The sequence below is a fragment of the Theropithecus gelada genome, chromosome 6 (genome assembly GCF_003255815.1).
Source record: "Theropithecus gelada isolate Dixy chromosome 6, Tgel_1.0, whole genome shotgun sequence".
Classification (NCBI taxonomy): domain Eukaryota; kingdom Metazoa; phylum Chordata; class Mammalia; order Primates; family Cercopithecidae; genus Theropithecus; species Theropithecus gelada.
The window spans coordinates 70269883-70295677 of record NC_037673.1 but is presented as its reverse complement, the minus strand read 5'-3'; the positions used below and the strand labels follow the sequence as shown (position 1 = coordinate 70295677).

General features: G+C 39.7%; 1 protein-coding gene and 1 pseudogene across 2 annotated transcripts in view; one reads left to right on the top strand and one right to left on the bottom strand.

Annotated features, from left to right (window-relative positions):
* The window catches only part of FAM169A (family with sequence similarity 169 member A), an 88189-nt gene that overhangs the window by 58026 nt on the left and 4368 nt on the right, over positions 1-25795 (top strand). For both annotated transcript variants that reach the window (XM_025389123.1, XM_025389124.1), the window contains exons 7-12: positions 3825-3953; positions 4501-4613; positions 7496-7535; positions 8086-8236; positions 12833-12989; positions 24836-25039. In XM_025389123.1, coding sequence (XP_025244908.1) covers positions 3825-3953; positions 4501-4613; positions 7496-7535; positions 8086-8236; positions 12833-12989; positions 24836-25039 — 794 coding nt within the window. The remainder of the gene's footprint in view (positions 1-3824; positions 3954-4500; positions 4614-7495; positions 7536-8085; positions 8237-12832; positions 12990-24835; positions 25040-25795) is intronic.
* On the bottom strand, positions 8927-9975 carry LOC112626135 (annotated as a pseudogene).

The following is a 25795-nucleotide window of genomic DNA, read 5'->3' as shown; positions in this document are numbered from 1 at the left end:
TTTGTTCACATCTTTTGCTTATGTTGTATTGAATTGCTTGTCTTCTTATTGAGTTATGAGGTTTTTTTTTTGTTTTTTTTTTTGTGATGGAGTCTCGCTCTGTGCCCAGTCTGGAGTGCAGTGGCGCGATCTTGGCTCACTGCAAGCTCCGCCTCCCGAGTTCATACCATTCTCCCGTCTCAGCCTCCTGGGTAGCTGGGACTACAGGCGCCTGCCACCACGCTCGGCTAAATTTTTGTATTTTTTAGTAGAGATGGGGTTTCACCGTGTTAGCCAGGATGGTCTCTATCTCCTGACCCCGTGATCTGCCCGCATCGGCCTCCCAAAGTGCTGGGATTATAGGCGTGAACCACCGCGCCCAGCCGAGTTATGAGTTCTTAATGTATCCTGGATATGAGTTGTTATATGTGTGTATTGTTAATTGTTTCTCATGTCCTTTTCATTTTCTTAATGTTTTCTTTAGTCCATGTGCATTTTTTGCAAGTAAGTTTTGATATTTAAATGTTTAAATCTCCCATCCTACTATTTATTCTTTATTTGTCCCATTTGTTCTTTCTCCTTTTTTCTTTCCTTTTGGAAGTATTTATCAGTGTTCTATTTTATCTCAACAGTTGGTTTATTAGCCATGCCTTTTTGTTTTGTTTCGTGGCCTTGGTTTTCTCCAGCTTCTTCCTTCCTTTTAGTTTTGGAAACTAAACCCAGAATGTATGAGAAATATTTTCAAATATACAGGGAAAAAAATGATAGACTAGTGTCCTAATTTCTGTACCAAGTCTAGATTGAACAAATGTGAAGATTTTGCTGTATTAGTTTTAGTTTAAGAGAACTAAATACAGTGTTTATTGATTGTAATAAAAGAAGCAATTCATGTTCTCTTTGAACTCTTCCCTAAGACCATTCTCCTTTCTCCTTTCCTCCCCAGAGATAATTGCACTCCTGAAGTTAGTGTTTATTTTCCTACTTATTGTTTCATATTTATGTCTGTAAACATAATAAAATATTATTTAGTGTGCTTTCTTGTTTTTCAAACCACTTTTTGTTGTAAAAAATTATATATAATACCTTATTTGTAGGTGAACCGTTCAGTGGCTCTTATGCACAGTGTTTTGTACCCATCACCACTGTATATATCCAAAACTTTTCAATCATCCGCAACATCAACTTTCTCCCATTAAACAATTAACTCCCCTTTTCCCCTATCCCCATCTTCTGGTAGGTAACCTCTTCAATGCTTTCTGTCCCTATGAATTTGCCCATGCTAGCTACATCATCTAAATGGAATTATATACAATATTTGTTTTTCTGTGTCTGGGTTACTTCACTAAACATAATGTTTTTGCGGTCCATCATGTTGTAGCATATACAGTATCAAAATTCCATTACTTTTAATGGCTGGATAGTATTCCTTTGTTTGAATATACCGTATTTTGTCTGGCCATTCATCTATTGATGGACACTTAGGTTGTTTCTACCTTTTGGCTATTGTGAATAATGCTTCAATGAATGTTGGTGTACAGATACCTGTTTGAGTCTCTGCTTTCGTTTCTTTTGATGTATACCTGAGGGTGAAATTGGTGGGTCATACAGTAATTTTTTTTGAGGAACTGCCAAACTGTTTTCCACTGTGGCTGTACCTCCTCCTCCTAGGTTCAAGTGATTCTCCTGCCTCAGCCTCCTGAGTTAGCCACCACACGCAGCTAATTTTCTGTATTTTTAGTAGAGATGGCGTTTCACCATGTTGGTCAGGCTGGTCTTGAACTGCTAACCTCGTGGTCTGCCTACCTTGGCCTCCCAAAATGCTGAGATTATAGGCGTGAGCCACCACGCCCAAGCCTTGTTTAGTGTTTTCTTAAACTTCTTATATGTGGCATCATTTTGTTCATTTACTGGCCCAGATTTTTACTGAGCATTTTTAAAAGTGTTATCAATATTGATTTAGGTAGCCATAATTCATTTGTTTTAAATACTATATAGTATTTTTATTACATACATATTACAGTTTATTCATATATTTCCCTACTGTTTGACACTTAGGTTACATCCGGTCATCCTAGTTTAAAATTAGTCCTGTAATGAATATTATAAATGTTTTTTGCATTGGTACAGATGGCCCTCAACCTCTGATGGTTTGGCTTTTGATTTTATGATGGTACAAAAGTGATACTCATTCAGTAGAAACAGTCATTTGAATTTTGATCTTTCCCTGTGCTAATGATATGTGGTATGATACTGTCTTATGAAGCTGGGCAGTGGCTGCCAATCACAACTCCCAGTCAGCCAGGTTATCACAAGGGCAACCAACCAATACTCTACAGAGTACTGTATTCAATAAAGTATATGAAATGTTCAACAATGTATCATAAAATAGGCTTTGTGTTAGATGATTTTGCCAGGCTGTAGGCTGTAGGCTGTGTTCTGAACTGTAAGTGTTCAGAACACATTTAACATAAGTGAGGCTAAGCTATGATGTTTGGTAGGTTAGGTGTAGTGAATGCATTTTTGACTTAGTGGTATTTTCAATTTATGATGGGTTTATCAGAATGTAACCCCAGTGTAAGTCAGGGAGTATCGGTATAAGGAATTAGGGTTTTTACCTAGAAGTAGAATTGGATCATAAAGTTCTCTTCTACTTTACTGTTGCAAAATTATTGTCCCACCAGCAGAGTGTGTGTTTCCATTTCCCTTATTCTTCTTGGTGCTTGTCATCCCACAGGTGTAAAAATCATATCTTACCTTTCCTTGGCAGCTAGTGAGGTTTATCATCTTTATCTTTGTTTATTGACCACTCAGATTTCATTAGGTGTGAAACTCCTGTTCATAGTCTCTGTCAGTTTTTCTTTGGGATAACTGTCTTTTGAATTCAATTTCAGAAATTCTTTATATTTTCTGAGTACTACTCCTTTGTTTTACTCTAAATATCTCCTAATCTGTGTCTTTCTGGTATCATTTTCATGTAGAATGGTGCAGTTCAATACAGTAGTCACTAATTTAAATACAAGTTTAAGTTCAGTTTCTCAGTAGCCACATGTGGCTAGTGGCTACTGTATTGGACAGTACTGATAGTAGGACATGTCTGTCATCACAGAAAGTTCTGCTGCACAGTCCTGATACATTAGGTTTTAAATCTTAATAGATCATAATTTTTCATCATGGACTGTGATTTTTGTGTCTTTTGTAAGGAATCCATCTGGACCCTAATGTCCTAGAGGTATTTTCCTATGTTTTATTTTAAACATTTTGTTTTTCACATTAGGTCTTAGAATTTGTTTAGAATTTATGTTGATGTGAGGTCAGGATCTGACTTTATTGCTTTTTTACATGGATTTTTATTTCAGCACAATTATTTTAACAGTTTATCCATTCTTTGCTAAAATATAATGCTTTTTCTGTCATTTGGCAAGTTGTAGTGTATGTGTGGTTCTTTCCTAGTGGAGTTTCTTTGTTACTTATTTGTGGGTTTTTTGTTTGTTTGTTTTTTGGTATTTTTCTTCTCCTTCTCCCTCCTATCCCAGTCCGTTTATATATCCTTATGTCAGTACTAGGTTGTTTCAGTTACTATGGTTTTAAATACTCGGTTTCAAATACTTGGTACTTGTTTCAAATACTTGGTATCTACTTGGACAAGTCTCTGTCCTTATTTTTCTTCTTCAGAATTCAATTTATTTATAAATGAAACTACTGTATACTTGAGTTGTGTTGGTGGTGTTTTGGTATCAAGGTTATGCTAGCTCCATGAAGTGAGTTGGGAAGCTTACTTTTCATCTTCTGTTTTTCAAAACAATGGATATTTGGGATTTCTAGAAAATTCTGAATGTGTTTTTCAGCTTGCAAGCAATACTTTGAGAAGTACCCAGGAGACCATGAACTCCTTTGGGAAGTTGAAGGTGTTGGACACTGGTACCAGCGAATACCAGTCACCAGAGCATTACAAAGAGAAGCACTTAAAATTCCAGGTAAGAGTGTTTTCAGTTTGAGTTCAGTTTATGTATTTATTTTTGGTAACCTGTCCTTGCTGGCTTGTAAGTCCAGTTTAAAAAGCAGTGGCTAGTAATGGTTGTGTCTTGGAGTCCAGAGTAGTGGTGTATTATAATGTGATTGTTCTAGTAACAGACTCTTGTCTAAAGTTTGAATATTTGTGATGTATTAACTTTTGAGTCCCTAGTAACAAGAAGACCTAGAACAGCCCAGTAGGAATTGGTGGGTAAGAAATAAACATAGATTACTGAAATGGCATAGAATAGTCACCAGGGGGTCCAGAGTACCCCCTAATCTCATGCACTTCTCCCCAAAGCTACTAAGTACTTAAAACAACTATTTAACATTGTATATAACGGCAATGTTGCATTATAAGGTATTGGTGAAGAGAACATCTCACACCTAGATTTTTGTGACTCTTTCTGTCTAGGCTGCTCCTCAGAGCTGTTAGGAAAATTAGTACAATGTTACACTTAAAACCAAATACTGATTGGGTTACAGTTTTTAAAATTCCTCTATACACAGCAGTTTCTCAAAATGAACCTAAAAGACCTATGTCTGGAGAATATGGCCCTGCATATGTTCCAGAATATGAAGCAAGAACTGAAGACAATCAGTCTAGTGAGATGCAGCTAACTGTAGGTACACTGTCTGTATGTTTATTGTTGTAAATAATTTTTGTGTTTTTAAAAAATAGATTCAGTTTATATTTGAGTTTTAAATGTCATAGTTCATTCAACAAAGCTATGTAATTTCTACTGTGTTAGTTTTCCTGGCATCTTCTGTTAATATTACTAAAGACTTTAATTTTCTTTGAAAAATAATTTTAATGATGTTAAAAGTATTATGAGCTAATTAAAGGTAATTTAGGACAAACATAAAATAATATAGAAGAAAATAAAAATCTATAATCCCACTATTCAGATATAGCCACTGTTAAAATTTTTGCATATATATTTAATATTGCATATTATAAAGCATATATCTGTATATATTGTATTTTTGTTTTTATTCTCTTGGATTGCTTAACTGCTATTCTCCATTAATGTAATATTGGAAGCATTTTCTGTGGCATTAAATCATTAAAACATGATTGTTAAATAGTAGCACACTATTTATTCTATTATCTGTTTTATGTAACTATCATTATTTGTTTCCTTAACATAGGATCCTTAAATTTTTAACATTTTTAAATGACCCAGGAGCAAACACATTTATATATGAATCCTTGTGCATATGTAATTACTTCTCTTAACATACAAATTTCCAGAAGTGGAATTAGTAGGTGAAAGACTATGAAGTTGTTATGTAAAGTTCGAGGCTGTATATGCTAGGTCTTTGTAGAATGTAATGCACTTTGCAAATATTAGGTATCCTGAAAGTAGAAGGATAGGTCCCACTACCAAACTCCACAGGACTTACCGGGTCCTTTTCTAGAAGTGATGTTTTGTGGTACTTTATACTGCTTAAAATACAGGCCCGTTGATGGGACTCTAGCAGTCTAGGGTTTTGGGGGATGGCATTTATTGCAGTCATATTTTTGTACCTGTTTATTTGTATCTAAGTTTATTTTTGGTGAGTGTTGAATATGTCTATGTAAATGCAGAGGCATATTTTAGAAACAACTACTTTAGGGAATTATTTGTGCTTATTTTCTGTCTTAATTAGCATGAGAGTTGACTATTTGAGTAGAAAATTTGTTAATATTTTAAAGAATAACTATATATATAAGGAGTTAGATTTTTGGGAATTTTTTTCCTACTTTTGGAAATTCAAACTTGAAAATAAGCTCCTGTCCTATTGCAGTCCAAATTCCTCAGATATACACAGATTCATTTAGTACTGGCCAGTTATAAAATCAAGGAAAGTAGAAAATCTACTCTTCCTATAAATGTAATGAGAGCAATGATTTATTTTAATATTAAGCCAAATAATTTTAGATGTGTCACTTGAGTGAGAATATTTTACAGTGGTACTATATCATACAGTCGACAGCATAAATTAGATTTTAGAATCTAACCTATTTAAGATTTTAGAAATTCATATTCTTCATATTACTTTAATGTTTTAAATAGTTGAAGGAAAATGTTTGTTGTTTTAAACTATTTATGTTATATCTCTTTTTGTTAGTACCACAAATGGTTTAGTTTATTTCAACTACATGATTTATTCTTTAGGCGATGATGGTATTGTTATGTGCTTTTTCTTATTTTTATACATAAAACATTACATATATTTCTCTTATACTTTTTGCACCTTTTATTTATTCATCTTAATCTACATTTTAACCTTTTCTTGTTGAACTACAAGTTTCTTGAAGCAAGATTTTTGTCATATGATTTATCACAATTGCTCCCTTGCTTTTGTTCTATAAATTGAAGGCTGTGTGCCCACTATATTGTGGAGTTTTAGTGAGCATGTAATGGATGAACGAAGTAGTTTACTATGGCAAGCACTGGACATATAAAGATACAGTTCTTAGACATGGGAGAACTACATGGTCCATTGTTGGAAATATATAATATACTATAGCATAATAATTGTCTTATTATAGCAAGTAATTGGAGGTACATAGGAGAGGATGACTTTTAAAGGGTGGGTGGGAATTTTGTTAGGACATTCCAGAGGATAGCATGTGAAAAAGTTACAGAGGTGTAAAGGAAATGGCATGTTTGATATGAAAGAGGTATTTGGTATTGAATAGGTAGAGAATTTGTATTCTAAGCAGTGGTTGGCCATTAAAAGTTTTTTCTTGTTTTTTTTTCAGCAAAAAAATGGTACAGTTTGTGATTTGAAAGTATCACTTTGTCATCAGGGTGGAGGGGTGTAGACTGGATGTGATTAGAGCAAGGGATATGAGTGAGGAGGCTGTTGGAATAGTTGAAGTTCAAGAGAGTAAAGGCATAAACTAAAGCAATGGTAATACAAAGGACAGGGCAGTTTTGAGAGATTCTTCAGTTAAAATTGAAAGGCTTTGTGATTGATTAAATGTGGGTTAGGAAGAGGTCATTACTGACTCACTGTTTTCTGGCTAGAATGACTGACTGAATTGTCATTAAGCAAGATAGGGAATAATGTTGGGGAAAGATAAAGTTCATTTTGGGAATAATTGAGTGTGAAATTGGATGGGACATGCACTGGGAGATATTTCATTGGAAATAGAGCTTTGGAAATCAGGAAGAGAGTTTGGAGGCTTAAGTCGTATATTTGAATTCATCAATAAGCAGATACTGAAGTGTAAGCATAGCGAAGGGAGAGCATGTGGACTGAGCAGAGAAGGTGGCTGAGGACAGAACTAGGAGACACTAGTGGACACACTGTGACATATTAGATGACTTGCATATGTTCTCAGTCTTTTAAACTGAAGCTGAACTATAATCTTTTTATTTTTAAAGTAAATGTTCTTAACAAAAAGTGTTATTTGAAAAACATTTTACAAGTTTTTCTTTGAAACTGTAAATAGATCCATAGGGAGAAAAAATAGTCTAAAACTTTGGTTTTGACTCTATCTCTTTTTTAGATTGATTCTCTAAAAGATGCCTTTGCAAGCACTTCTGAAGGTAAGAAATTCAACTGATATATCAGTAAGTATTTGAGACACTTCACATTAGGGCAGTGTGTGTGTATATGCGTGCATGCGTGTGTGGTATGTCACCCTGAGTAAGTGAATACTTAACCAGCTCTAAAATCTAGGTTCTCATGCCACCACTGCCACTGATTTTGCTATGTGAACACTGAGTAAGCTATTGTACCTCTCTCTTTGTTATTTCCTTAGCTATAAAATAGGGATGGTAATGTCTATGTTGTTTGTTTTTCAAGATTATTGGGAGAGAATGCAAGTGAAATACAAAAACACTTTGCAAAGCCCAAGGTAACAGGGAAATGTGAGAAATTAATTCCACAGTTCATATAACTTGACAAAGTTATTATATAATTTAGATTATATAATAATCTAAATAATTTTCTTAGCCTGGTGTGAGAGGAGGGTGAACCTGTGTAATGTGGAGAATATGTGTAAACCAGTGTAGTTCTTGCATTTCTGTGTATTTTAATAGGTAGTCCTTTTAATATATAATCAACTAAGTGCAGTTTTGCTGTTTTTCTCCTCAGGTCATGAAAAAACATCAGTTTCCACTCGTACTCGAAGTAGTAATCTAAAGCGGCCAAAGATTGGAAAGCGGTTTCAGGATTCTGAATTTAGCAGTTCTCAAGGCGAAGATGAAAAGACCTCCCAGACTTCACCTACAGCTTCATTAAACAAGTAAATAATTGTTTATTTTACTCTCATTTTTTGTTTATTTGTACTTTCATATTAGTATTTAGCATTTAAGGTAGAGGCTATTTATTACATTATTTGTGTAGCAGGTTTGGTTTAGGAGGTAATATTTGAATTATCCATATTTAAATTCTTGTACAAGATTATTAGTTGTTTATCAGTGCTAAGTGTTACCTTGACAATGCTATTGGGAGAAGTTGCTAATAAGAGACTGGCATAAACTCACTTCATGTGTGAAAATCTAGGAGAATATCTAGCGATTATATTATCTCAAATTAGTCATTATCACCAATGCTCAATTTGATGGTATGGTTTTAAGTAATGCTGAGATTTAGTCAGTTTTTTCCCCCCCACATTCAGTTCTTTTATTTAATTTTCTAGTGGACAGTTTACATATCTCCCTCACGCTGTCTTTTAAGTTAGTGTGACAATTTTCCATAATAAACTGCTTAAAGAGAAGCTTTGGTCAAGAATGGAATGAAACTGCAAAAAAACAAAAACAAAAAACCATTGCTTTTAAAATACCAACTGTTTCACCAATTTTATATTCAAACAAAACCACACGGTGATATGTGTTTTTGTGTTTCCTTGGGGCTGGCTTCCTCGCCATCGTGCCATGGCGCAGCTGTGGTCAACCACAGTTTGTCATGCTGGATGGTGGAGGCTCACTCAGCTTCACATTATCCAGAGGGCCTTGAAATCCCAAATTGTCATGGCTCCATCGATGCCAGTAGTGCAATATTTGTGACAATCTTTCTTGTCCACCTCATAAATAGAGACTTGAGCGATGCTATTCTGGTGCAGCATCTCCAAAGCCATGTTGCAGCCCTCAGTCATGGCCCTCTTGTCCATATTGCAGAAGCATTCCATGGCAGACATGTTGCGTTGGATGCTCTGTTTTGGAATCTCTAACTTAGAGACAAAGGTCAGGCAGCCACAGTCATCGTAGTTACAGAGCATTGGTCAGCAGTCATGGCCAGCAGCCACGACACTGTTCTCTGAGATGAATGACACACTCAGGAGCAGCTGGAACTCCGTCTTCAGATTGAGACCTGCACACTTTTTGAGGCATCAGCAACAGACACGGTGCTGTCGTGGCTGGCCCAGGCCAGGTGGCTCCCACAGGCAGAGAAGCTGACCCCGTGGACCCAGCCACCAGTGCCACTGCCACCAAACTCTGACATCAGCTGCCCAAAAGGCATCTTGCTGTCCCAGGTCATGCTGCCTGGCTTTTCATCCACTTCTTTAATGTGGGAAGAAAACACAGTGTGTTTGAAGTCACATGATCCTGCTGCCAGCAAAACTTTGTTGGGATGCCAATCCAAGCTGAGGACTGTGGAGCGAATCAGCTTTTTAATGTGCTTGCTCACCCACCAGTCATTTTCAGACTCAAAGTAACAAACAGAAATGAGTTGTGCTTCACTTCCCACAGCAAATTTGTTCTCTGGAGGGGACCACTTCACAAAAGTAGCTGTGTGGTTAATTCTTAGGATCATCAGGGTTGGCTTCCAGACACCATCTTGCTGACTCCAGACATAGGCATTGTGGTCTGACCCACAAGTGACCACACGGTCGCTCTTGGGAGCCCCAGTCAGTACCTGTGATGTGTCCACTGTGCTCCTTGAGTTCATGAGCTTTCACCCACTGGTGTCCCTTCTTATAGATGTGCACTTCGTGATTATTGAGACTGAGGGCAATCTGAGTACGATCCCTGTTTCAGGCATGACAGTTGATTGGCTCTAGTAAAAACTGATGCAGTGACATTATTCTTAGTGTTTTCAAAGGAGAGAAAGCTGGGGTCGAGGCAGTCCAGACGGTCTCAGAGCAGAGGATTCGCAGACTCTGGGGAGTTGACGTGAACAGGCTCTAGTCAGTTTTAAAATACCCTCAGTTTTACTTTATTGATTCATTTTACTGGGCTATTGGATATAATTTGTAAATTAGTGATAACCATAAATAGTACAGTCAGTTCCTTCAGGAATTTAGTTGCTAGCTGAATCAACAGAACACTTGAGTCTCAACTTGTATCCTCTGTCTTTGAATCTTAAAGCAAGACTCTAACTTTTATAATAAAATTAGATTTCTGCCCTAACAGTTCTGCCAGCTGTTCCTGAGTCAACCATTTAGTTAATTCAAAACTTCGCCATTTTAACTGTCAAATTATTGTAGTCAAGTAGAGAATTCTGTAGCTATGCTTATCCTATTACGCAAATAATTTTAAATTTGAGTAATTAGGTTTGTAAATGTTTGTTTTGGTGAAAAATTTGTAATGTTAAAGATAGATATAAGGAAATATTTAAATCTAGTAATTAAAAAATGAATTTAGAAAACTGGTTTTCTCACTGAGCCATATTTTGATGTAGTACCCTTTTTAGAAGGGTAACAATGTATTTTAAATTGAGCCTCCCAAAATTATTGTGGAATTTTGTTTGCTTTTCATAAGCAGAACAGTAGGAGTTTACGCTTGACTGTTTGCTCAAACATATGAACAACAAAACATCATCTTAGCCCTCAAAGGATTGACTGCCTAGGGGTAAAGAGAGATACGAACACAGTTTAAGAGCACCGTAAGGTGGATTGTGATTGTACAATAATGGAAAGTGCAGAATGCTGTGGATACTGAGGAAAGAGTGTTAGATTCTAATTGAGGGAATGGAGAGATTTGGCATTTGGGCCTGGGCATCAAAGGTAAATAGAAACCCAACAAGTGGAGCTGAGACAGAAGACTTTCTAGTGTAAAGGTCCACCGACTATGGCCTGTAGGCCAAATCTGACCTGCCACCTGTTTTTGTAAATAAAATTTTATTGTAAGACATCCATGCTCATTAAGCTTATATATTTTAAATTAAGCATACATATATTTTAATATATTATTAAGCTTATATATTTTTAGTTATGTTTGCATTGGAATGGCAGAGTTGAATGGTTGGAACAGAGACCATATGGCCCACGATGCCTAAAGGAAAGGTTTGCTGATCCCTTTTCTACACCAAGGCTGAGAAGTAGAACTTTCTGCAGTGATGGAAATGTTTTGTATTTACACTGCCCGGTATAATAGCCATTAGCCAGTGTGCCCATTGAAGTATGGCTAGTGCAACTAAAGAACTGAATTGTTTCATTTAATTTTAATTTAAATGTAAAATAGTGAAGTGTGTCTCGTGGCTATTGTATCAGTACAGATTTCAACTAAAGCACTGACATGAGCAAAGGCACAAAGCTAGGAGGAATGTTACTAAGGATAATTGATGAATAAGGTAAATATAAGGGTCTAGGCTGGGCATGGTGGCTCATGCCTGTAATCCCAGCACTTTGGGAGGCCAAGGTGGGTGGATCACCTGAGGTCAAGAGTTCGAAACCAGCCTGGCCAACATGGCAAAACCCTGTCACTACTAAAAATACAAAAATTAGCCCGGCGTGGTGGCACACTTCTGCAATCCCAGCTACTCAGTAGGCTGAGGCAGGAGAATCGTTTGAACCCAGGAGGTAGAGGTTGCATTGAGCCGAGATCACACCACTACACTCCAGCCTAGATGACAGAGGGAGACCCTGCCTCAAAAACAAAAACAAACAAATATGTTAGGCTTTCAAAGAAGGTGCACTTTATTCACTGAGCTTATAGAGAACCACCAGAAGTTTCTGAGCTGGGCTATCACAGGTATAGATAATGTGCATTAGAAAGATAGCTCTGAAAGCCTTGATGAAGATGTACTGTAAGTCTGAAGATGAATTGGGAAGAAGTACAGTGCTCCAGAGAGAACTGGGACCTGAAGCAGAGCTGTGAAAATGGGCATAGAAAGTCAGGAATATATTTGAAAGGCAGCTTTGGAGTTAGAACTAAACCATATAGTGTGTTGTCCAAGGTCACATTTTTGAGAATGAAAGGAGCATTATTAATAATTATGCCAGTATCCATAATTATGGACAAAAGTCTGTAAACTGGGACTGCTCCAGGTAAACCAGGATATATGCTGATTCTAATAGAGTAAGATCCATGGTCCTTCAGTATAAATGAGGTTAAAAAAAAAAAAAGGTATGATACAGGCTGGGCGCGGTGACTTACGCCTGTAATCCCAGCACTTTGGGATGCTGAAATGGGTGGATCATGAGGTCAGGAGATGGAGACCATCCTGGCTAACATGGTGAAACCCTGTCTCTACTAAAAATACAAAAAATTAGCTGAGTGTGGTGGCACGCGCCTGTAGTCCCAGCTACTCGAGAGGCTGAGGCAGAAGAATTGCTTGAACCTGGGAGGTGGAGGGTTGCAGTGAGCCGAGATCGCGTCACTGCACTCCAGCCTAGGCAACAGAGTGAGACTTTGTCTCAAAAAAAAAAAAAAAAAAAAAAAAAAAAAAGATAAGATCCAATAAGATATGGATAGAATAAAAGAAGAAGGGTCTAGTTTACATAATTGAGAAGATGGTAATATTATAAGAGGATGAAGAGATTGGTTTTAGACTTGTAAAATCTGAAGTTGTTGACAACATAGTTGATTCTCTAAAATGTTACTTTAAGAAAGGACTTCTGAGATTTTATATTTATCCTTAATGAAACAAGTGAGAATGGTTTTCTTTTGTTTTTTAGATTGGAGTCCACTGCACGCCCATCAGAGAGCTCAGAAGAATTCCTGGAAGAAGAACCCGAACAGAGAGGGATTGAATTTGAGGATGAAAGCAGTGATAAAGATGCACGGCCAGCACTGGAAACGCCACCACAGCAAGAGAAGCAAGATGGTGAAAAGGTATGAGATCACTTACTCAGTAAAATGAAAATAAGTAAACTAAATTTTACCTTTCGTAATCATATATTGTTAGAAAAGTATACTGATATATTTTAGAGTCTTAGAAATTGTGTGTAGTGTTAAAAAGCATATATATATTAAGCAAGGTCAGGTACTACAGTTGGGGAGAGGATAAAATTACAAGGATAATTTAGTTTATAAAAGTTTGCACTTATAAAAATTTGAATTATATCAAAGATAAAATAGAAATGTTTAGTAAGATCTTTTGGTGCGTTTAAAATATAAGTTAATTTGTAGAATTAAACACACTTACTTACACAAATGATATAAGATCTACTCGTATAGAACCAGTTAAAATGCTTTCAGGTGCAATAAACCTTCAATGGCACCCCCATTTTAGTTAGAGAGCTAAGAATTACTAGTCCAGAAAAAAAAAATTTGATGACTATTGATCTCACAAATTTCTGGAAAAATAACTAAATTCATGTTTTTTAAACACTAGAAAAAAATATATAAACCCTTGGTAAATAAGTAAACTCTTCATCTGGGTTGATTTTTGCAGCTTTAAAGTATTTATCCCCAGCTTCTTTTTTTTTTTATCCATTTCCATGTTTTTCTTTAATGTCTTCCATCTTTTCCTTTCCACAGATTCCCTATTTCTTCTTTCATATGTTTCTTGAAAAACTCTTTCAGCTGTTTGCCAAGTCCAGCAGGCAGGTGAACAAGTGAAACTATAAATTACCGATTTTGTTGTCTTTTTCTTTTTGAGACGGAGTTTTGCTCTTTGCACCCAGGCTGGAGTGCAGTGGTGTGATCTTGGCTCACTGCAACCTCTGCTTCCTGGGTTCAAGTGATTCTCCTGCCTTAGCCTCCCAAGTAGCTGGGATTACAGGTGCCCCCCACCATGCCCAGCTAATTTTTGTATTTTTAGTAGAGACAGGGTTTCACCACTTTGGCCAGGCTGGTCTCGAACTCCTGATCTCAGGTGATCTGCCCGCCTCAGCCTCCCAAAAGTGCTGGGATTACAGGCGTGAGCAACCGTGCCCCACTAGTTTTGTTTTCTTAAGTTACTCTGATTTAGCTCCTGCTTCCTCTATTTCATGAAGTGACATGCTGTGTCAGCTCACTGCAGCCTCCACCTCCTGGGTTTAAGCAATTCTCCTGCCTCTGCCTCCCAAGTAGCTAGGATTACAGGTGCACCAACATGCCCGGCTAATTTGTGTGTGTGTGTGTGTGTGTGTGTGTGTGTGTGTGTGTGTGTGTGTTTTTGAGACAGAGTCTCGCTTTGTCCCGGGCTGGAGTGCAGTGGTGCCATCTTGGCTCACTGCAAGCTCCACCTTCCAGGTTCACGCCATTCTCCTGCCTCAGCCTCCCGAGTAGGTGGGACTACAGGCGCCCACCAACACGCCCGGCTAATTTTTTGTGTTTTTAATAGAGACGGGGTTTCACCGTGTTAGCCAGGATGGTCTTGATGATCTGACCTCGTGATCTGCCGAGACAGGGTTTCACCATGTTTGCCAGGCTGGTCTTGAACTCCTGATCCACTCGTCTCAGCCTCCCAAAGTGCTGAGATTACAGGCATGAGCCACCGTACCTGGCCTCATGAAATGATATTTTTATGTTTATTTTTGTAATATTTCTTTTTCCTTTTTTTTTTTTTTGAGACAAGAGTCTCGCTCTGTTGCCCAGGCTGGAGTGCAGTGGCACAGTCTTGGCTCACTGCAGCTGGGACTGCAGGTGCCCGCCACCACGTCCCGCTAATTTTTTGTGTTTTTAGTAGAGATGGGGTTTCACCGTGTTAGCCAAGATGGTCTCTATCTCCTGACCTCAATCTCAATGTGCCCACCTTGGCCTTCCAAAGTGCTGGGATTACAGGCGTGAGCCATCGCGCCCGGCCTATTTTAGTAATTTTGGGGAGCAGATGGGTGTTTGGTTACATCGATAAATTCATTAGTGGTGATTTCTGAGATTTTGGTGCGCCCGTCACCCAAGTAGTGTATACTATACCCAATGTGTAGTCTTTTATCCTCACCCCCCTCCTACCCTTTCCTGCAAGTCCCCAGAGTCCATTATATCACTCTTATGCCTTTGCATCCTCATAGCTTAGCTCCCACTTATGAGTGAGAACATACGATGTTTGGTTTTCCATTCCTGAGTTACTTCACTTAGAATAATGGTCTCCAACTCCATGCAGGTTGCTGTGAATGCCATTATTTCATTCATTTTTTATGACTGAGTAGTATTCCATGGTCTACATATACCCCCCTTTTTTTTTTTTTTTGAGATGGACTCTTGCTCTGTTGCTGGGCTGGAGTGCAGTGGCACGCTCTCAGCTCACTGTAACCTCCGACTCCCTGGTTCAAGTGATTCTCCTGTCTCAGCCTCCCGGATAGGTGGGATTACAGGCACACACCACCACACCCAGTTACTGTTTGTATTTGTAGTAGAGACGGGGTTTCACCATGTTGGCCAGGATGGTCTCGATCTCCTGACCTTCTGATCCGCCCACTTCAGCCTCCCAAAGTGCTGGGATTACAGGCCACCATGCCTGGCCTATATATACCACATTTTCTTTATCCACTCATTGGTTGGTGGGCATTTAGCCTGGTTCCATAGTTTTTGCAGTTGCAAATTGTGCTGCTATAAACATGCACGTGCAAGTGTCTTTTTGATATAATGACTTATTTTTTTCTGGGTAGATAGCCAGTAGTGGGCTTGCTGGATCAAATGGTAGTTCTACTTTTAGTTCTTTAAGGAATCTCCACACTGTTTTCCATAGTGGTTGTACTAGTTTAGTTCCAACCAGTTGTGTAAAAGTGTTCCCTTTTCACCATATCCACTCCAGCATCTGTTTTTTTTATTGTGGCCATACTTACAGGAGTAAGGTGGTATCAAATTGTGGTTTTGATTTGCATTTCCTTGATAATTAGTATATTAGGGTTCTCTAGAGGGATAGAACTAATAGGATAGATGTATATAAAGGGGACTTTATTAAGGAGTATAAACTCACATGATCACAGAGTCCCATAGTAGGCCATCTGCAAGGTGAGGAACAAGGAAGCAAGGAAGCCAGTCCGAGTCCCAAAGCTAAAGAACCTGGAGTCTGATGTTTGAGGGCAGGAAGCATCCAGCTCTGGAGAAAGATGTAGACTGGGAGCCTAAGCCAGTCTAATCTCTCCATGTTCTTCTGCCTGCTTTTTATTCTGGCCATGCTGGCAGCTGATTAGATGGTGCCCACCTGGATTGAGGGTGGGTTTGCCTCTCCAGTCCACTGACTCAAATGTTAATTTCTTTTGGTAACACCACCCTTACAGCCACACCCAGGATCAATACTTTGCATCCTTCAGTCCAATCAAGTTGACACTTAGTATTAACCATTACAAGTCTACCCCTTGTCAGCTTGAACCCATACACACTTCCTGAGATCATACATAGTCTTTAAATAAAGACAATAATGTAATAATTATGCCTAACACAATACAACTGTCATTCGTACAACTGGAAACCCCCAACCCAAATACTATTATGTAAAGTTAACACTTAATTGCTCATATGAAGTCAATAAATCTTATGTCACATGATGAAGGAAAAGGGAAATAAAATGAAGTTATTTTCTTATTACAAGTGTATACATGCGCAAACATGTTCTTAACCAAATAAGGAGGAAATACTCATGACAATTACAGTCATCATTTCTGCAGCTGGTCACGTGGTTGAAGCTGGTGTTGATGACTACCTTCTTCTGCTACCCATTCTGTATTCCCTTTGCCTTCAGCAAGCACTTTAGCAGGTTGTGTTTTTTTCCCTAGTGTAGTAACGCAAACCTTCATTCCTGAAGAGTCTGGGCCATTTGCAGTCTTGCCTGGATTGGGCTGTTGTAGTTTCCTATTGACCTTAATCACAGGGCATCGTAATACTAAGAGACACCCCAAGGGATCTCCTATATTCCATGCATACTCTTCCTTAACTCCATTGTGGAGTAGTAGACTGATTTCATCTTGATAGCCTGGGTCAGTCACCGTAGCCAACACTGTAGCTCCCTCAGCCTGTTGACTTTAGGAGGAGCCCAAAGTGTCCAGGTGGCAGTCTTAACTTCCAGTATAATGGAATCATTGTTGTGTCTCCTGGTGGCAGCATTCCTCTCTCTGGAACTAATACCTCTAGGCCAGCAGAACGTAATGTTATGGGGACAGGAAGCAAAAATTTTGCTAGTGGATCACTAGGGGTGAAGGTGAGTGAGGCCATTTCCACTTTTACTCCTGGATTCCTGGACCTGTGAATCCTGTCTATCAGAGAAACAGTACCATATACTGAAATGCTGATGCAGAGCCTACACAGCCTGCTAGAGACCTTTGCCTCAGCCCTGCATAGTATTATCACCTAGTTGGTGTTGTAATTGTGATTTCAAAAGGACATTCCACTGTTCTGTCAATCCAACTGCTTCAGGATGATGGGGAACATGGTAAGAACAGTGAATTCCCTGAGCATGAGCCCGCTGCCGCACTTCTTTAGCTGTAAATTGAGTGCCTTGTTCAGAGGCAATGCTGTGTGGAGTACCATGACGGATAAGGCATTCCGTGAGTCCATGGATGGTAGTCTTGGCAGAAGCACTGCATGCAGGATAGGCAAACTCATATCCAGAGTAGGTGTCTGTTCCAGTGAGGACAAACCTCTGCTTTTTCCATGATGGAAGAGGTCCAGTATAATCAACCTGCCACCAATTAACTGTTTGATCACCCTGAGGACTGTCATAAGGGCTTAGTGTTGGTCTGTGCTGCTGGCAAATTGGGCACTCAGCAGTGGCCGTAGCCAGGTCAGCCTTGGTGAGTAGAAGTCCATGTTGCTGAGCCCATGTGTAACCTCCATCCCTGCCACCATGGCCACTTTGTTCATGGACCCATTGGGGTGGCTGGGAAAGGAGGCTGAGTAGTGTCCACAGAACAAGTCATCCTACCCACTTGATTATTAAAATCCTCCTCTGCTGAGGTCACCGTTTGGTGAGCACTCACATGGGATACAAATATCTTCAGTTTTTTACCACTCAGAGAGGTCCATCCACATACCTCTTCCCCACATTTCTTTGTCACCAATTTTCCAATCATGCTTCTTTCAAATCCCTGACCATCATCCAAACCATTGGCTACAGCCTATGAATCAGTATATCGTCACACATCTGGCCATTTCTCCTTCCTCGCAAACTGCACAACTAGGTGCACTGCTCGAAGTTCTGCCCACTGGGAAGATTTTCCTTCACCAGTGCCCTTCAGGGATGTTCTAGAAAGGGGCTGTAGTGCTGCAGCTGTCCACTTTTGGGTGGTGCCTGCATATCATGTGGAACCATCTGTGAAACAGGCCCTAGTCTTCTCTTCCTCTGTCAACTGATTATAGGGAACTCCCCATGAGGCCATCGGTGCAGGCTGGGGAAAAGGAGGCAGAGTGGCAGGAGTGGAGACCATGGGCGTTTGAGCAACTTCCTCATGTAACTTACTTGTGTCTTCAGGACCTGCTCAAGCCCGATCACATATATACCACTTCAATTTGATGATGGAATGCTGCAGTGCATGACCCACTTTATGATTAGATGGGTCAGAAAGCACCCAGTTCATGATAGGCAGTTCAGGTCGCATGGTGACTTGATGACCCATAGTCAAACATTCAGTTTCTACCAAAGCCCCGTAACAGGCCAAGAACTGTCTCTCAACAGGAGAGCAGTTATCTGCAGAAGATGGCAGGGCTTTGCTCCAAATTCTTAGAGGCCTCCACTGTGATTCACCTATGGGGGCCTGTCAAAGGCTCCAAACAGTACTTGTCTCTCAAAAGGAGAGTAGTTATCTGCAGAAGATGGCAGGTCCTTGCTTCAAAATCCTAGAGGCCTCTTCTGTCATTCACCTATGGGGGCCTGCCAAAGGCTCCTAACAGCATCCCTATCTGCCACTGACACCTCAAGCACCATTGGATCTGCTGGATCATACAGCCCAAGTGGCAGAGCAGCTTGCACAGCAGCCTGGACCTGTCGCAGAGCCGTATCCTGTTCTGGAGCCTACTCAAAACTGGCAGCCTTTCGGGTCACTCGATAAATGAGTTGGAGTAACACAACCAAATGAGGAATTTGTTGCCTCCAAAATCCAAGTAGGCCAACTATGTGTTGTGCCTCTTTCTTGGCTGTAGTAGGGGCCAAATGCAGCATCTTACTCTTTACCTTAGAAGGAATATCTCCACAGGCCCCACACCACTGGACCCCTAGAAATTTTACTGAGGTAGAAGGTCCCTGAATTGTAGTCGGATTTATTTCCCATTCTCTGGCATGCAAATGTCCCACCAGTAAGTCAGTGTGCTTGCTACTTCTTGCTGACTGGATCCCATCAGCATAATGTCATCAATGTTATGGACCAGTGTGATAACTTGTGGAAGCAAAAAGCGATCAAGGTCTCTTTGAACAAGGTTATGTCACAAATGTGGAGAGTCGATATACCCCTGAGGTGGGACAGTAAAAGTATATTGCTGGCCTTGCCAGTGGAACACAAATTGCTTCTAGTGGGCCTTATGGACAGGAACAGAGAAAAAGGCATTTGGCAAATCAGTGGCTGCATACCAGGTACCAGGAGATGTGTTAATTTGCTCAAGCAATGAAACCACATCTGGTGCAGCAGCTACAACTGGAGTCACCACTTGGTTAAGCTTATGATAATCCACTGTCATTGTCCAAGATCCATCTGTCTTCTGCACAGACCAAATGAGAGAGTTGAACGGGGATGTGGTGGGAAGCACCACCCCTGCACTGTCCTTGATGTTGGCACTAATCTCCGCAGTGCCTCCAGGGATGTGATACTGTGTGTGTTTGACTATTTTTCTAGGTAGAGGCAACTCTAATGGTTTCCATTTGGCCTTTCTCACCATAATAGCCCTCACCCCACCAGTCAGGGATCCAATGTGGGGGCTCTGTGAGCTGCTAAGTATGTCTATACCAATTATGCATTCTGGCACTGGGGAAATGACCACAGGATGAGTCCGGGGACCCACTGGACCCACTGTAAGTCACACCTGAGCTAAAACTCCATTAGATTACCTGATCTTCATAAGTCCCTACTTTAACCACAATGACGTTTTGGGTCCCCTGGAATCAACGTCAGCTCAGAGCCAGTGTCCAGTAGTCCTCGAAATGTCTGATCATTTCCCTTTCCCCAGTGCACAGTTACCCTGGTCAAAGGCCAGAAGTCTCCTTGGGGAAGGATGGGAGAAAGATTCACAGCATAAATTGTCGGTATTGTAGTAGAGTCCTTCCTCAGGGGGCTTCATTCAAGGGGTTCTGGGTCTATAAAGTGGCTCAAGTCTGGAAATTGAGGGGCTGTGATTCTCTTGTTTTCTGTAATTCAAATTAGTCTTTTGTCCACTTGACCTGGAAGTTTTCCATTTATATGAATTAAGTAGGAATTCAGTAGGCTTCCTATCAATTCTACTTCTGGGAACACTGATTAATTAGCCAGTGCAAAAGCTCTACACAAGTCAGATTATTCTGATTGCTGCTTTGCCTCTGTGGTCCATTATGGTAGCTCGCCCACCCTGCATTTGATGGTTGAGTGCTCCCACTTGGCCCTTGCCACCTCTGGATCCAATTATCCCCATTGTATTTAAATTTTGTAGTTGAGTGACTGTGGTTCCCACTGTTAGATCTGGCATATAGAGAAGAGCAATCATAGAGCTCTTCAAAGATTCATGTGCTGCCCTCACAAATCTCTTTCACAAAGCATTGGTCAAGGGTATATCTTCTGGACCTTCTCAGCTGGGATGAGTAGGTCTAACGTGACTAATTCACTCCACCATCCCAATCTCCCTAAGCCTTTGGATCCCTTCCTCTACATTAAACCAAGGGAGATCAGGCATTTCTAGCTCGCTCAGAGTGAGCCATCTTTTAATCCGTATTTCAGCTAACCAAGCAATCAAGCTATTAGAACCTTTTTAAACTCCCTGAGCAGCAACATTAAATGCAGAGTCCCTGCTTAGTGGGCCCAAATCAATAAATTTAGCCTGATGCAACTCTGTGTTCCTTCCACCATCATCCCACACCCTTAACATCCATTCCCACACCTGTTCTCCAGATTCCTGCCTATATAAATTAGAAAACTCAGTGTTTTTCAAGTGTAGCACACCTCCTTGTGGGTTACACTCTGAACTTCACCTCTAGGGGGCCGCTGGGACTTTAGTCCTTATAGGTCTAGAAGCAAACAGGGCTGATTCTCCTCTCCTGAGGTAATGTTACCACTACTGGGGATGGTGAAGCTGTTTCTTCTGGCAAAAAGGCTCATCAGAGTTTATAAGCTCTGTGTCCCCAGCGTCATCAGGGTCCTCCTACATGTCCCCATTCCAAGTTGCAGGTTCCCATTCTTTTCCAATCAGGGCTCTCACTTTAACAGTAAACACCTGGCGAGGCTGTGCATGTGCCTTTCATTGCAGGTCAGCCACTCACAAGATAAGAGGTTGTGTCTGATTTTCCACAATTTCAGCTCTTTGTCTACAGGAGACAAGACTCTCACTCAGGGCTTTTGAAGTATCTGCTTTTGAAACCTGGAGTTAGAATCCCTGAGTTCATCATTGTTTTTCATCACTTTGTCCAGTGAACTTAGGAGCAGCCAACCAACTTCATTGTGTTCCTTGGTTCTCCACATATGGTCAAAGGTATTATGTGTAGAGTCACCAAACTTTTTCCCTCTCAGAAGCGGTGAATCAGGAGTGTCAAATGCATTTATTTTGCATAACTCTAAACAGTTCATGCCAAGGACTATCAGTGTTTGCCGTACTACTAGAAGTAGAGTCCTTAGCATTTTGGGGTCTGATCATATTAAGGAGCCATCTCCAGAAACCCACCGACAAAAGAACTCCATCCTTAATATTCTGTTCCTCTAGAACCACTCCTGGTACCAAAGTCTGTTAGGGTTCTCTAGAGGGACAGAACTAATAGGATAGGTGTATATATAAAGGGGAGTTTTTAAGGAATGTTAACTCGCACGATCACAAGGTCCCACAATAGGCTGTCTGCAAGCTGAGGAGCAAGGAAGCCAGTCTGAGTCCCGAAGCTGAAGAACCTGGAGTCCTGTGTTTGAGGGCAGGAAGCATCCAGCACAGGAGAAAGATGTAGGCTGGGAGGCTAAGCTAGTTTAATCTCTTCATGTTCTTCTGCCTGCTTTTTATTCTGGCCATGCTGGCAGCTGATTAGATGGTGCCCACCTGGACTGAGGGTGGGTTTGCCTCTTCCAGTCCACTGACTCAAATGTTAATTTCTTTTGGTAACACCACCTTTACAGCCACACCCAGGATCAGTACTTTGCATCCTTCAATCCAATCAAGTTGACAGTATTAGCCATCACAATTAGTGATGTTCAGCATTTTTCCATGTTTGTTGGCCATTTGTGTATCTTCTTTTGAGAATTGTCTATTCATGTTCGTATCCCACTTTTTGATAGGAAACTATATATATGCATGTGTGTGTGTGTGTGTATTGAGACATTCTCACTCTGTCACGCAGGCCGGAGTGCAGTGGCATGATCTCAGCTCACTGCAACCTCCATCTCCTGAGTTTAAGCGATTCTCATGCCATAGCCTCCTGAGTAGCTTGAATTACAGGCATGTGCCACCATGCCGGGCTAATTTTTGTATTTTCAGTAGAGATAGGGTTTTTGCCAATGTTGGCCACTCTGGTCTTGAACTCTGGACCTCAAGTGATCCGCTCCCCTCGGCCTCCCAAAGTGCTGGGATTACAGGTGTAAACCACTGTGCCTGGCTGGAAACTATATTTTTAAATGGCATTTTTATTGTAGAAAATTGAGAAAATGAAAAAAAGCACATATGGGAAGTTAAACCTCAAATTTTTTAAAAACAAGATTTGTATGCATCTAGACGTTTATGGAAATATGTATTTGTATTTGTGGGGGTTTTCTTTCACTTTTTTTTTTTTTTTTTTTGAGACAGAGTCTCGTTCTGTTGCCCAAGCTGGAATGTAGTGGCACAATCTCGGCTTAATTGCAACCTCTGCCTCCCGGGTTCAAGCAGTTCTCTGCCTCAGCCTCCCCAGTACCTGGGATTACAGGTGCCCGCCATCACACCCAGCTAATTTTTGTATTTTTAGTAGAGATGGGGTTTCACTATCTTGGCCAGGCTGGTCTTGAACTCCTGACCTCATGATCCACCTGCCTTGGCTTCCAAAGTGCTGGGATTACAGGTGTGAGCCACCACGCCTGTCCTTTTTTTCACTTTTAAAAAGTTAAGATTATATTGTACATACTTCATGGAACCTATTTCATCCAATAAGCCATATAGCAGTGCCAGTGACAACTTCCATTTTAATTTTTTTTTTTTAACCTGGGTTGATTATTCTCTCTTCCTGAGGTTCTCTGGTCTCCTGACTTCATAACACTACCGCACTTTGGTTTTTTGGTTTTTTTTTTTTTTTTTTTTTTTTTTTTTTTGAGACAGAGTCTCGCTCTGTCTCCTCTGGCTGGAGTGCAGTGGCACGATCTCTCTGGCTCACTGCTACCTCTGTATCCTGGGTTCAAGCTAATCTTCTGCCTCAGCCTCCCGAATAGCTGGGACTACAAGCGAGTGCTGCCACACCCGGCTAATTTTTATATTTTTAGTAGAGATGGAGTTTCACCATATTGGCCAGGCTGGTTTCTTGGTTTTTCTATCTCTGAAGTATTATTTTTATTTTTTGACTCTTCTCATACTTGCTTTTTCCAAAACCCTTATTGTGGACACACTGGAAAAAGTCCTTGATTTTCTGAACTTTGGTTCATGTTTTCTTTTTTGAAAATACATCCAATCTCATGACTTCAACTGTTTTATCTATGGGAATGACCAGTAACTCTAGACTTCTCTCTCTCTCCCACTCTGGTCATTTTTATGAGCTTTATATTACCTTCTGTGTGCACTCTATTCTGTGTATCATCTAGTATAATAAAATAAATATTATTTTATAGATGATTTTTATTTTAGAACAATTTGCTTTCTTACTATAGAAAAATTAAAATCCCTGATTTCTCTTTTGGAAAAATTTCCTTGATATGCTTTTAGGGGTCCTACACAATGCAGTCAAATCTATTTGTGAACACTTGAGTGCATCAGTTTTATAATTTTAATAATGGTAATAAAATTCCCTTTATTAGAATGTCAGGATTAGAAATACTTGACATTAAATATAAGTTAATCGATAAACTTTGGAAGAATTTTAGAAATTGGAGAGTTCATGTTATCAAATAGCATCTCCATACTTTAATGATATGCAAGGAGCAGGACTGTTCAGAAATGACCCTGGCGTTGACTGAGACTGGGACTCTCTCCTCCCAGCAAGCAGCAGCACCTAAACTGAACTTCCCATTAGACCGTTAGTGCTTCCTACGTCTGGCACAGTAAACTGTAATTTCCCATAGGACCCAAAGATTCCAGATGCTGAACAGCTGGTGTTATGTAAAGAACGGGCATCAAGTCTATACTCTGGTGCCTTTTTCCTGAAAAGGTTCTTCCCATGATTGCCCTATAAGAAGGAAGAACAAGAAGTGGGTAGGGTCTTTTCATTGAATCTCCGACCCACACTGTGTATCCACAGAGCATCCTGGTCCTGCGCTATCTTTCCTTAAGAGCAGTGGGAATATGGGGTACTCAGGATTATTTTATTTTGCTGATACTGCCTTATGAGTTTCCCTCTTCCCCCAATAAGACTGTTCTTTAACCCATGTTCTATAATGTAAACTTGAGTCTTGGTATAGGATAGGTAGGCACTGAGAAGGGACCCGTCATGCATGACAAATAAGTTAGTTTGTAATCATGTCCTTTTTTCCCCTCTTCTCATGGTGTAGGAATCTGAATTAGAGCCTATGAATGGTGAGATAATGGATGATTCTCTTAAGACCTCACTTATAACAGAAGAGGAAGACTCCACTAGTGAAATTTTAGATGAAGAATTAAAATTGCAGCCTTTTAATTCCAGTGAAGATTCTACAAATCTTGTTCCACTGGTGGTAGAATCTTCAAAACTCTCTGAGGCAGATGCACCAGATAAGGTAAGGGGGCGATGAGCTATTTTTTAATAAAGTATACCAATGTTGGTGACATTAGGGGGGAGGGTGCATGGTATACATATTTGTTTCCACCTTAACATGTACAGTGCTTTAGGAAGATTAACTTTTATAGTAGATTTGATATTATAAGAAAATGTAATCAGTAATATTCTATAAATTCAAATAATTATAAACATTCATATCTGATATGTGGTAACAAAATGAGTTTTATTACTTTTAATACTTTGTACTTAGGAAATGCTTAGAAAAATGGATAAAGCATTATTTACCAAATATTTGAGTACCTATATTGGTTATATAGTCTATGACTAAAACAGTAATTTATATTTGTGTTAATTAGGCAGACAGATTAAGTTAGTGGGGGAAAAAATCCTGGAGTATTTTAAAAGAAATTTAATTTTGTTACTTTTGAATATTACAGTTTACGGCTAAAAAACTGTTGTTTGGGATTATTTATTAGTGTCTCACCTAAGTAAAAGAATAAAACGTCCATTGCCCTATCAAACTTAAGTGTGGTGGCACAGTGAAGTCCCAAGGTATTTTTGGTTCTGGCTCCAGTAACACCAGGAAACTAAAAAAACTGAGTTGATTGATGATTTTGAAGAATCTTGATATGAAGTTTAATGTGTCTTAATTATAATTATTTCATTATATCCTCAAAGAACTTAGTGTATTAAAATTACCATGTGACACAATTTTGAAGAAATTGAGTTGTATTCAGAATATATACACCTTTAG